The sequence below is a fragment of the Verticillium alfalfae genome, genomic scaffold (genome assembly GCF_000150825.1).
Source record: "Verticillium alfalfae VaMs.102 supercont1.7 genomic scaffold, whole genome shotgun sequence".
Lineage (NCBI taxonomy): Eukaryota > Fungi > Ascomycota > Sordariomycetes > Glomerellales > Plectosphaerellaceae > Verticillium > Verticillium alfalfae.
The window spans coordinates 1,265,776-1,278,722 of NW_003315032.1; the positions used below are offsets into that span (position 1 = coordinate 1,265,776).

Sequence of the window (12,947 nt, forward strand, 5' to 3'; positions counted from 1 at the left end):
CCCACCTTTCGAGCGGATAGAGATTTTAGCTTTTTAATATAGCGGAATATCTTATTAATAATATATAAAAAGGAAGATTAAGAAAAACTAGATTCCCTTAAGATACGATACTTATCGAGTACGGGTCGCTAGGATATCGACTTAGAGGAGGGGAATTATATAACGCCCGACTAAGCCGTTACTAAGAAGCTCTAGGTAGAAGCCCCGTATATAACTAAATATAGAGTACGGACTAAAGGGATTATTTACGTAACTATAACTAGATTATAATACTTAAGGTAATCCTATTATTAACCTAACTATAATCTATAGTAATAGGATTACGATAGTACCTATAAGCTATCTAATATAGACTTACTATTTAACTAACTTAGGATAGGGAAATAGGTATAAAAGGATAAATATTCTTATATTTATAGATATACTCTTTCTTATAATAGTAATTAATCTAAGTCTTACTTTATATTTATTATAACGAGTACGTAACGCTTTACGATACTATATCGCCTTAGAGTCATAACCTAAGCTTCTACTAATAGTAACCCTAACCCCCTCTAATAGTGTTCCTCCTTTAGAAGCTACCAGGTCGTAATACTTCTTTATAGAATTATAGAGTTAGGCCTCTATTAATTTATAATTTATTAATAGTATTATAGGGAATACCTAAACGCTATTCTAATAGGCTATAATCTATATCTTTTATTAATAAAAGCTAGAGAGAGTTTTAGATTAATCGGAATATAGATTAATAATACCTTAAACCTTAGAGAGCTTACATTTATAGAAAAAGAGTAAATAGAGCTCTAGAGAGCTAGTTTCTACGTAAAGCCTACTTCTATCTTAAATATAGGGTTAAAGGGGGTATTTAATAGCTATATTATTAAAATTAGAATTAATAATTTTATAATTTTATAGAAAAGCTAAACTAATCGCTTAGAATAGGTAATTATAGGAATAAAAGATTTAGAGTAGTAATTCGTTATTTAAAGAGCTCGTAGCGTATATATAGCCTCTACTTATTAATTAGAGGTAGCTTTCGATTTCGCTATAACTTCCTAAACTAAGAACCTAGAGAGGGACGACTTTAAAAGGCTTAATAAATATATTTAATAATAGATCGATAATATAAATTATAGCCTAAATTATATATACCTTAATCTATTAACGGCCTAACTATATATATTTATTAACGGCTCCTTCGTAAATAATAAGGACTTTAGTTTATAGATCGGATTCGTTACCTTTCTTAGTAACGAACGTTCCTATAATTAAGAGAACGCTTTTATAGTACGTAGAAATATCCTTTATTAGTAATCTATTAAATATAAACGGGTTATACGTTTAGTTTTAGTTAGCGAAATCTATAAGATAATTAATAGCTTCGATATAATTTATATCCTTAAATAGACGCTTTATAAGATCTATAAACGCTTAGAATTACTACTCCTATAGATAATTATCTATATTAATAATTATTCGCTCTATTAATACTTAATTTAATTAAGTGCGATAATAGAGAAACGCTTAATAATAGATCTTATAGCGTTATAGTAAAGCTATAAAGAATATAAAATTAACGAAATCTAATAAATAATAAAAAGAGATAACCCTATAGATTTAATAATTAAAGGAGCTTTAAATTAAATATTAAAAGTATTAATAAGCTTTAATAAAATTATAATTAAGATTAAAGGATAAATTAAACGTTAAGAAAAGAATAATTAAAAGGTAAAAGTAATTAATATTAATAACGATTAACTATATTTTAAAAATAATTACTTTATAAATAGTAAAATAGTAAAGTAAGAGCTCGATAAAGCGATTAAGCCTTAGAGTTTAAGGACTCTAAGTCTAATTACTCTAGCGAATCCTATTAAAGGTAATTAAAGAACTATAGAGCTATGGCCTACTTAGCCGCTTTACGTTTAGTATTACTAAGACTATTTAAGTCTCTATTAAAGTCGTCGCCCCTTTTAGCTTCCTCCTCCTTAATAATTATTAATATACCCTTAACGATAGCGTATTATTTCTCTATATCCTATATCCTTTATTAGCTAATCGTATAATTAAATAATTATAGAAAAGAAAAGGGAAGAGAACTTATAGGCTTATTATTTTTATCCTAAATAATTAAAAACTTTATAGCGGGCTTAAACGCTTTAATTAAACTAAAGATAATAATTATTAAAGCTATAGATATTAAAAATAGAGATCGAGGAAGTTTATATTAACTTATAGGAGTACTTAGAGGTATATTTATAGTAACGGGAACCTTTAAGCTCTAAATCGTAATATATACTATTAGCGCTAATTTTAATTTACTTATTAATAAGATAAGACTTTAAGTACTTTAAATAAAGGACTTTATGAATATTACTATATATATATATTATATCCTAGATTAGTAGCTCTTACGATTAATACTAACCGGGTTCTTACGCTTCGCTACTCTCTTAGCGGGAGGGGTAATAAGTACGGGGGCTTTATGCTTAAGCGGTATTATCGAAGCTAGGAAGAGAGAAAGAGAGAGAGAGAGAGAGTAGTAAAAATAAGGATTTATTAATTATTAGAGCTCTTAAATAGTAGATTAAGTTAATTAATCTTAAAAATAGAAAATTATTATAAAGAAGAAGAAAGGTAAAAGGAATAGAGTCGCTAAATCTTATTAATTAAATATATAGATCTATAGAATATAGTATTTATTAAATTAATTAAATAAAATCTATTAATTTTATTTAAATAGTTTAATTTTATTATTCTCTTTTAAAAATAGTTTAATTTAATTATTCTATAGAAAACTAATAAAAAAAGTAATAATAATAGTATATTTACTTTCTATTAATGAAATTAATAATTTAGAGGTATTAAGAGTATATATTTAGCTATTCTAAGAGTATTATTTAAGTACTTATTATACTATTAAATTATTATTTATTTCCTTTATTAAAGGGCTTTAATTACTTATTCCTATTATTTAAATTATAATTTAATTTATTTCCTTAGAGAGCTATTTATAAATAATTCTATTACTCTTAAATATTAAAAGCTAAGAGTTTAACGCTTATTAGAATAAGGAGATTAAACTACGTTTTTCCTCTATTATATTTATTATTCTCTTATTATTAAGTATTAATATTAAAAACGGGAAAAGTAGATCTAATATATTAGAGATTAAAGATTAGAAATATACTAGAACGCTTATTAACCTTAATAATAGCTCCTAATATTAGTTCTTATAGCTATTCTATCTATAAAGAAAAGAGAGTTAGTATTAAACTAATATTAAGGAATTTACTAGGGCGGCGATCCCGATAGGGGATTACCGACCTAATAATTACTATAGCTACGGATTCATAGCTCTTAAGAGCACGTAAATTATAGCTTACGTAATCGGTAAATTAAATAGGTATATCTACTTTACGAGGGTAACTATAATCTATAGAGATAGGAAAAAGGGGGATAGAAGATATATATCACCTACCCTAAGAATTCAGAGCTCTCAGGCATAGCTAAAGTAATGAATCAGGGTTCACATAAGCAGTAAAGCCCTCTCAACAACCTCAGCAATTGACCAGTCTGCTTCTTGCTCCAACATGCTAGGACATTGCCAGCAAAGACGCCACCCAACAATATTTCCAACGCAATTGCGAATCGACATGGTGCAGGTTCTGACTTTGCCACGACAACTCAATTTTGAGAGAACCGTAGTTGAGTTGTGTTCGTGATAATTGTCTCGACCGTGACATTCAACACCCTTTTCACACACAGCTCTCGGCCCGTCTCGGACCGAGCACACACCCATGGGCGTTCTCGAAAAGATCGTCGTCGTGCATCGGCAGTCGGTCCAAGTAACGGCCTAACCCGCACATCAGCCGAGAAGCTTGGAACAGTGCTTTTAACCACAATTGAAGCTGGATTCCCCATGGGGCCCCGCGCCGTTGGAGGTAATACGACCGTAGGTGAGGGGTCAACAACCAAGTCGAGTCACGATCGACGACGCCCCTCCATCATGTTGGGTTCCTGGCCAGTGCCGGCTTCCCCGGGCGCCTCAACATGTTCCGGTGATGACCTCACGTGCAGTTGTCGTCCCCTCAGCCGACTGGCTTGCTCATTGGAGCGCGTCGAGTCCTGAGCTCGAAGTTGCGTCTGAATTTGGTCCGATGTGAAATGTGCCGGGCAATTTATAAACAGCGATTCAGCCAGCTCGCATTCCTTTGAGCATCTTCCCACTCAAGCACTACCGCTCAGCTGTCCTTGATACACTATGAAGTCCCTCGCGACATACGCCATCACGGCCCTTGCCGTGGGAGTTGTCGAGGCTGCTCTCGACATCATCCCTGGAGCCACATGGACTGCCGTACGTGTCTATCGAGTATGACAACCAAGCAGCTTGCTGAAATCATGTAGACAAATACCGGAGAGCATGTCCAGGCGCACGGACATGGATTGATGTCAGTTGTTCTCGGTGCCGGATCCTCCCAAGTTGATGGCGGAACTAACCAAGTGGCAGTGAGGTCGAAGGGACATACTACATGATTGGCGAGGACAAGACAGACGGGACCTACTTCCAAAATGTCAACTGCTACTCGTCTAAGGATCTGGTCGAGTGGTCGTACGAAGGCGCTCTGCTCTCTCGGACCACGGAGGCCGGCGACCTCGGACCCCAGCGCATCGTCGAGCGGCCTAAGGTCATCTTCAACGATGCTACCAATAAGTACGTGCTGTACTTGCACATTGACAGCCCCGACTACAAGGATGCGCGTGTTGGTGTCGCGACTGGCGACACCGTCTGCGGAAAGTACGAGTACATCGACAGCTTCAGACCTCTTGGCTTCCAGAGCCGTGACATGGGGCTGTTCAAGGATGATGATGGAAAGGGATACCTGCTCACTGAGGACGTAAGTTGCTCCCTTGCCTGCGTTGTTGCAACGTCTCACATCAAGACAGCGTGAGTTCGGCACTCGCATCATTGCCCTGACAGAAGACTACCTCAACGTGACTGAAGTCACGTTTGAGTGGGCCTATTTTGCGGAATCGCCTGCTATGCTCAAGAAGAACGGACACTATTTCATCTTTGGTTCCCATCTGACCGGCTGGAACCCGAATGACAACGTGAGTCTCGGCATCTTCATCCGCCCATACGACTGCGCTGACAATCCTCAAGGTGTACAGCTTTGCAACTTCACTTTCTGGTCCCTGGTCGGAATGGACCGAGTTTGCCCCTGTGGGATCCAAGACGTACCGCAGCCAGGTCAGCTACATCCAGCCTCTTGGTAATGGCGATGCCATTTACATCGGAGACCGTTGGGTTTCATCAAACCTCGCCGCCAGCACCTATATCTGGCTTCCTCTCAAAATCTCCGGCACTGATGTCAAGCTGGACTGGTACGACAGCTGGTCGCCCGACGTCTCTACCGGGACCTGGTCGGTTCGCGCTGGCAAGACGGACCTCGAAGGCGAGGATGCAGAACTGGCCAACGGCGCGAGAGTCGTGTCCTGCTCCGAATGCACCGGTGGTGAGGCCGCGGGGTATATCGGCGGCGACACGGGCGGCAAGGTCACGTTCCAGAACGTGCAGAGCGCCTCTGCCGGCGAGAAGACGCTTACGATCAAGTACAAGAACGGCGACGTCGCGCCCCGGCATGCTGAGGTTTCGGTCAATGGAGTTTCTCAGGCCATTGCCTTTATCTCGACGAGGCACCACTCGACCGAGACGGGCAGCAGCGCCGTCAACGTCGAGCTCAAGGAGGGCGCCAACGTTGTTGTCGTTTCTGCTGGCGAGTGGGGACCCGACGTCGACCAGCTGATTGTGCCGAATTGAGGTGATGGGATGTTTTAGGGGTTAGGTCGGCATCGTAGCACCCACCAGTGCGCGTGCGTGCACGTTTTGTCGTAGGCGATGCTATTGAGTCCTGCGTCGAGCTAGGACTGGCTGTCCTCTCAGCTACTCCACAGACCAAAGGAGAAGAAACGAATGAACAAGGATGATGATTTCGCAGCGTCGCAACGGTGTGGACATCCCGACACGTGAAGCGCCTATTTTGACAGATTACCCGCAGTGAAGAACCCAGCCATGTCTCACAAGCCCCTCATGTCAACGCTGTCAGGAACCAGGCCTAGATGCGCCGCCCCAGTAGCTGATCGAAAGGTGCGCTAAGCCCTGGGAAGACGGCCACCTTGAGGACATTGGGCTCTGTAGCGTGGCTATTCGCGGAGTCGGGACGCCAGGGGCCGACCGCTGTTAGCCCTCCCTGTCCCGACCGCCAGTCCAGGCCGATCCATATTGGGGTTGTCTCTCCAGGGGTTCCTCAGGGTCTGGGGTGCTGTTCCAGGGGTCCACGTTGCGAGGCAGCCTTTCTCCCCGCGGTTGGGTGGTGACAGGGGGGAAAGCAAAACGAGGGCTGAGATGCTATTGAATGCCAAGTGCACGGGAATGGCATCGCGGGCAAGTGGACGCTGCTAGAGCCCAGCTGACGACAAGCGAGAGGCCGACGATTCCGATGCGTCAGGGCAGATTTCGCTGGTGTATCGTGAGATTTACGAGAAGCGAATGTTTTTTCACCATGGTGCAAGCGAACTCGGGGTTTCCGTAAGGGGCGGCCAAAGGGCTGGATGCTATCACAGAAACGAGTTCAAATGGAGTATAAGATGCTCATGTGTCATGGCCCTCTGGCATGAACAGAAACATCTCCATCAACATAGACTTCTCCGCTGGCATCGAATTCCCTTTTTCACTCTCAAGCACATCTTTTTCAAACATGAAGTCCTTCATTGCTGCTTTCGGCCTCGTCGGCTTGGCCGTTGCTGGTCCTTGCAACAACAACTGCGGTCGTCAAGTCATCGGCACGGCGAGGAAGTCGCCCTCTCTTGAGGACCGCCAGGCTTTGTGCAGGGCTTTCCTGACGTCCACCACGACGGTTACTCCAGCGTGAGACTTCCGTGCCCAATACTAGACACCGTTCTGTTGACTAACAACCCCTTTAGGACGGCCACTGTCACGGCTGCCGTTGTCTACAACCGTAACGTCCATGGCGCTCGCGCCGAGCCTCCTACTTTAACCGGCGAGAAGCCCGCCTACGCCAGCAGCTGCCCCGACCTCACCTCCTACTGGAATGCTTGCCAGTGCTTTGATGGTTACGTTCCGACTACCGTCACTGTGACCGCCGCAACCCCGACCGAAACTGTGGCCGGTCCGATTTGCACCCAGGGTCTCGAGTACGCCGTTTACACCCCAGAGTACGACGACCCTCTCATCGAGAGACTGCGCGTTGAAGAGGAGACCATCTACACACCGGTGATCGCCAACCTCATCCAGGGTGTCGTCCCCGACTTCACCGGCGTCTCGCCTAAGATCGGCCCCGTCTACGGCGACTGGCAGCTGCCCCTCGTGGCGCCAGCCTACGGCCCCGACGTCGTGGGCGGCCCCGAGACCCAGCTCTCCCACACCATCATCGATCACCGCGGCTACATCAACCCCGCCACGACGGGCGACTACACCATCGTGATCCCATACATCGACAACTCCGTCTTTGTCTGGGTCGGCGCCAACGCCATCTCGGGCTTCACCTACGACACCGCTGTCCTCACGCGCCAGGAGGAGGAGCGCGTCTACCGCGCCTACAAGCTCACCGTCACCGACACGTCGGCGCCCGTCCCTTTCCGCCTGCTGTGGATCAACTATGGCGGGCCCGGCAGCCTCCTGTCGTACATCTATGACCCTGCCGGGAACGAGATCGCGGGCCCCAACGCCGAGAAGAATTCACAGGTCATTTCCAGCTGTTCCGGCGCTGGCGCCGTTTATGGGGCGCCTGGCCTGCTTGGGAGAGTGAGCAGGTTGCTGCCTGAAGGGATGTTGGGATGGCTTGCATTGATGACTGAAACGGCGCTGGCTTTGTTAGCTTTTTTTAATCGCTAGAAAAATGATATGATTGAACAATGCCAACATTTCATACCGAAGACACCGAACTGTGCCCTTGGGGCTCAATGGATTGGATATGCAGTTGGAGAGGTGAATCTGGCTACGTGTTCTGATAGTAAAGAGGGAGAGCAGCTTTCGGCGCTGGTCAAGAAGCTATCAGACTGCAATATGCACGGCAAAGATCGAATCAAGGGCACCAGAGCCTTGCCTTACCGAAGGAATGACCGAGAAGGGTCGTGAATATCTTTGAACTGAGTGAAAATACACCGTACCTATCATTCTGACATTGACAATATCGATACTCTTGGCAGTGTCTTAGACTAGACTTGTAGCTGATTATTGAATAGGGTTGCTGGCCTTGAAGACATTGCTCTTGGATACACACTCCTGTGTAAATGGTAGAAAATATGTAAAGAAGGTCCTTTGCCTACCCACCTTGAGTTAGGACCGAGGTAAGCAGTTTGAAGGGCATGTGTTGTATTGCTCCTCACCAGATTGGATAAGCGACTGGCCTGTTTCTCCGATGCTGCTGTAGGATAGGAAACATCATGCGCACCACTACCCTCCAAGTCTGGTTGAAATTCTGTGGATCCTTGAGGAAAGCGACAGTGTGTTCGTAACACAAACTGGTCGATGACTTGCAGGTGTGCAACTGCGCCACTTCCTGTGGACGACCATCGTGGAATCGTACTCCTTCGGTGAGACCTAAACGGTCAGGGAACCCAAGTATGCCAACCTGTGGTGGAATATAAAGCCCTGCGCACTTCTCTCAGTCCCGGTAGCACGGCGTGTCTGCTCTTCAGAACGCCCTTGCTTAAGAGTCTACAAGAGCCGAGCGGCTCGCATGCCTCCCACCTGTACCGTTGCTATGATGCATAAACTGGTAACCCTCACATTTGGCCCTTTCACTGGCATTGGCGGCTCAAGCTGTGTTCTTCGCAGGCCCATCCCTAATGCAAAAGCTTAATCTCTCTTCCACCATCCAGATTGAGTGGTCAACAGGCCTGCTTTCACCATTACCTGCACGTTACCAGCTTTTGGATCTCGGCTTTCTCGCGCTAGATTCTTCAAAAGATTGTACTCTCCACCAGCCCATTGTCTACAATCTCACCTATGGCTTTGGCAATCATTCGTGGAGTTGGGATCCGTCCCAGGAAAACACCAGTTTTCTCAGTGTCATCAGGAATGAAAGTCGGCGCACTGGTGACGATGCCTGGAGGGATTACCGACTTCAGGCCATCATTAAAAAGGAGGGTTCATCCGACAGCTTGGAAATATGGAGCCAAGCATATGAGATCGAGAGGTACCTGTTTGAAGAAGCTGGCGCGAGCACTGCGTTGCCAACAAAGGCACTGCTTCTGGCTGTCTCATTAGGCGTCATGCTCAGCCTACTCTTGTCATGAGACGAAGACATTGCGAAGGATTAAGACAATCTAAAGGACATCCTTAACGACAAGGAAACGAAAAGAATTGAAGAAGGAAATCAAACACATATGCATTTATCCGATCCTTGTCTCACAAACTGCGCCGAGCAACAATGACATCATGTCATCCGTGACGCGGCCAAGTCACGGAAGACACGGCTCGCCAGGGGTAACAGGTTACGTGCCACGATAATCATCGTCGTTGTATCGTCACTGTCTCTATCGGCTGCGCAAGAACAGTTCATATCACCTTAATGGATCATCTTCGACCTCCCGATAGTAACAACAACAACCCCGAGGATGATCCCCCACCACCATACGAGGAGGTTGCACCACCCAACTCGCCTCGACCAGGTCTCGCAACACAGGGCCTGCCGCGACCTCATTCATCGCATAATCCAGATCTACTGAACCCGAGCCCCAGCCAAAGCTCAGGCCCACAGCTTCCCTCGCGTCGACCCCGGAGCTCCAGCCATCTCTCCCCGTATCCAGGTCAAGCTGCTCAGGCTCAAAGGCCGGCGAGAACACCCCAACCAAATCGTCCCTCATCATCATATCCTGGCAACACCAATGTCGGACCGCCACCCATACCCCGCCAGTTCCCCCCAGCCTTCAATGTCTATCTCCAAGGGTTCAGCCGTACCATGATTCTCGCGGAAAACCAGGCCCAGCCCATCTACGCCCTGCGCGCCTACTCAGGCTTCGCCGGCGACGCCTCTCTCATCCTCCACTCTGGCCCAACAGAACGCCACCCCCCTCTCGCAACCCTCGACTTCGCCCCCTTCTCCCTCGGGATCGTCGTAACTCTGCCACCGTCACCCGTTCCCGGCGTTCCCTCGACTCTGTCTCTCGACCCCATTACCGGCTTCGCCCACGGTGGCTACTCCTTCACCATCGACGTCGGCACCTCAGTGTCCCGCCCCCCGGGCTCATCGGGACGCTGGCCCCTCGAAGAGTTCCAGTGGCGTCGTAGCCGGGGCGACGCCGTCGCGAGCCTTGGCGGCAGGGGCTACGGCTGGAAGCTCGTCAGGATGGCTGGCGGGCCTCCTCCCGGCGCTGACCAGCAGTGGAGGCGCGCCGGCTTGGCGGCGGGGGCCCACCGTGGGAGCGACGGCGCCGAGGTAGTTGCTGTGTGGAGCGAGATGGGATACAGCATGAGCAAGGCGCTGCGGTTTGCCTTTTTGGGGACGGGGTTGACGGGGCTTCTTGGGGAGAGGTGGGCCATCATGGCTGTCATGACGGCCATGGGGCTGTTTGAGCGGGAGAGGCGGTCGAGGCAGAGGCGGCGGTTCTGAGGGTTGGTAATGCTCTGGAGTTGGTGTTGCATTAGGCTCTTCAAGCGGACAAGGGGGTTTGTACAATACTTTCTTGTTCCTTTTCTTGGAAAGAATTTGGTCATGTACTCGTATGATCACATCCTAGTACAATGGCTGCTTTTCGAAAACTTTATCCCTTGATTGCCACGAACAGTCCACTCAGTTTTTCCGGGTTCCATCGAGTCTTCTTGTCCAGTCACAGCAATGTCGTGATCCCGCCCCGGAGTCCATGTTCGGGCCTCAATCACAGCTGGCCAGCCTTACCGCGCCTCCTAACGCAATATTGAGTGAACCTTAATGCCTCTCATGGCTTCAATCCTGTGTCTGAGCTAAATGTTCTTCCCATCCCTTCGCCTTGCCTTGCAGCCGATAAAACCGACCTAATACTTGTGTTCATAGGGTCGTCATCTGACTATGTGCACAGACACGGATGTTGCCATAGTTTGTTGAAGTATTTCCATATGGGACAAGATGGCGATGGACAAAAGTCCCCGATGTACTTTGCTGACATGGTCCGGATCGGCATCATCTGCTATCGGGCGTCCAACCCAGCCGCGTCGCTAATCTTACAGGCAAACCTTTTTCAGTCGCGCCGTCATCGACATTGAGGTTACTTTGTGTAAGCAGATGGCTTGCAGGCACGGCCTACTGGATGACAGGGGCTGCGCTAGGTGATACTTTGCGCCGCCCAGTCGGGTCGGCAGAAAGCTGGATCATTTACGAGTTCATCTTAAGAGACGTACCATGGTTACTTTTACTATGGTATTCCTCAGTCGGTGGGCCTTCCAATATGCACATCATTGTCGGATTCTTCAGTTGCCGGATCCAAGTAATGAACTCTTGAAATGTTATATACAACGGCAGGCTTTTTGCGCATCATGCATAGTATTGGCAATTCAGGCTTGAACATATGGCTGCCGGGCCTTGAAAAAGCTACATAGCGGCTGACAGGCAACCAACGAGAATATTCTACAAGCAGGCCCCATAATCTTGATGGACCCAAGTGATGACCCTGCTTCTTCCAAGCGTGACCCAGGTCTGGGAAGCCTAGCCAAACAGCTTGGACTGGGTCCGACATACTAGGCGATTGAAAACCTCCTACTGGGCCCTGCGTCCGTACAACGCAATTAGGAGATTCTGGATCGCAAGCAACGCCTCTCATCTGTGCGGCGCACCTCTCGAGCTCCGCCCAGCGTTAACGAGAGCGTGTGTTGATGTACAGCAGCTACTGATTAGTGCGTAGCATGTCGATCTCGGAGCAACTGAGATAGGCGCCAACCACCTACCAGGTAGCATGCACAAGGTTGTCTTCATCTTTATTTTCGCCGTGTCTGAGCTGGAGACTAGGGGCAGAAGGACCGAATCAAGCCATGAGTTCCTTTCGACCATCGTGAGCACTACATGTCCTTAGTTCGGCACTTGAGCAGATGTGTCCTGGTGTTATCAGCTGTGGGTTGCTCAGGAGTACCAAGCACCATGTGATTCGCGACAGCACGAGATTTTCTTAGCCAGCAACCACGCAGACCTCCCGGCTCATGATCTCGCCAGCTCAAATTTCGTGGACCGGCGCTAGATAAGCGTCCTCGAACAAGAGATAACAAAGGTGGCCGCGAGCAGGTCAACAGAGTTGAGTCCAGTGCTCTAGTCCGACGGTGTAGCGTCAAGATCTGAGGTCTCGCGAAGGCATCCCATGGCTCCAGTGAAGCATCGCAGAATGAACCCGTCCTTGTACCAGAGAGGAATGACACCAAAGTGACTAACAGCCATCGTTATTTCTCAAGCTGTTCTTCAGCATCACATCCAAGTATAAGAGGTCGTCCTCCAAGCCCATTCACTCGACTCCAGCTCCATCACTTCACTCCATCTTCTCTCCTCACACACTCGCTCAGCACCATTATCCTCGTCACCTACCTTAGTCTCAGCCTCCATCACCATGAAGTTCTCCGCCGCCCTCCTGCTCACGGCCGTGACGGCCACGCTGGCCGCGCCAGCCCCGGCCGACGCGCAAATCGCCCCCGTCGAGGCCCGCGAGGCCGCGCCCCGGGGGCGAACTGGGAACCACCACCGCGACCACTGCAGGAAGGGAGTGCACCACGACGCGCACCACGACCGGGGCCCGCAAGCGCTGCAACGACTACGACTACAGCTACAAGAAGAAGGGGACCGGTCACCTACACGTAACACCTACTTGCCAGGTGCACGACTGCGGGCACCGAATTGGAACGGCCGCTAACGGCTAACGACTAACTAACAAGGCCTACGGCTACAAGGGGGGCTACAAGGGGGAAA

General features: G+C 47.4%; 4 protein-coding genes across 4 annotated transcripts in view; all 4 read left to right on the plus strand.

The window, feature by feature from the left end:
• Positions 1-4,264: 4,264 nt before the first annotated feature.
• On the plus strand, positions 4,265-5,821 carry VDBG_06220 (glycosyl hydrolase family 43 protein; the record flags this gene model as incomplete). Its single annotated transcript, XM_003003732.1, has 5 exons — positions 4,265-4,357; positions 4,408-4,451; positions 4,511-4,898; positions 4,948-5,112; positions 5,165-5,821. 5 exons carry the CDS (start codon positions 4,265-4,267, stop codon positions 5,819-5,821), a joined length of 1,347 nt encoding a protein of 448 aa, XP_003003778.1.
• Positions 5,822-6,758: 937 nt separating this feature from the next.
• On the plus strand, positions 6,759-8,280 carry VDBG_06221 (predicted protein; the record flags this gene model as incomplete). The annotated part of the gene is made up of 3 exons (XM_003003733.1): positions 6,759-6,928; positions 6,985-7,825; positions 8,266-8,280. 3 exons carry the CDS (start codon positions 6,759-6,761, stop codon positions 8,278-8,280), a joined length of 1,026 nt encoding a protein of 341 aa, XP_003003779.1.
• Positions 8,281-9,596: 1,316 nt separating this feature from the next.
• On the plus strand, positions 9,597-10,637 carry VDBG_06222 (conserved hypothetical protein; the record flags this gene model as incomplete). The annotated part of the gene is made up of 1 exon (XM_003003734.1): positions 9,597-10,637. The coding sequence occupies one exon, from the start codon at positions 9,597-9,599 to the stop codon at positions 10,635-10,637; it is 1,041 nt and encodes a 346-aa protein (XP_003003780.1).
• Positions 10,638-12,591: 1,954 nt separating this feature from the next.
• VDBG_06223 (predicted protein) overlaps positions 12,592-12,947 on the plus strand; it is a gene marked incomplete at both ends in the record, with an annotated part of 611 nt that continues 255 nt past the window's right edge. The window contains one exon of the mRNA XM_003003735.1: positions 12,592-12,853. Coding sequence (XP_003003781.1) covers positions 12,592-12,853 — 262 coding nt within the window. The remainder of the gene's footprint in view (positions 12,854-12,947) is intronic.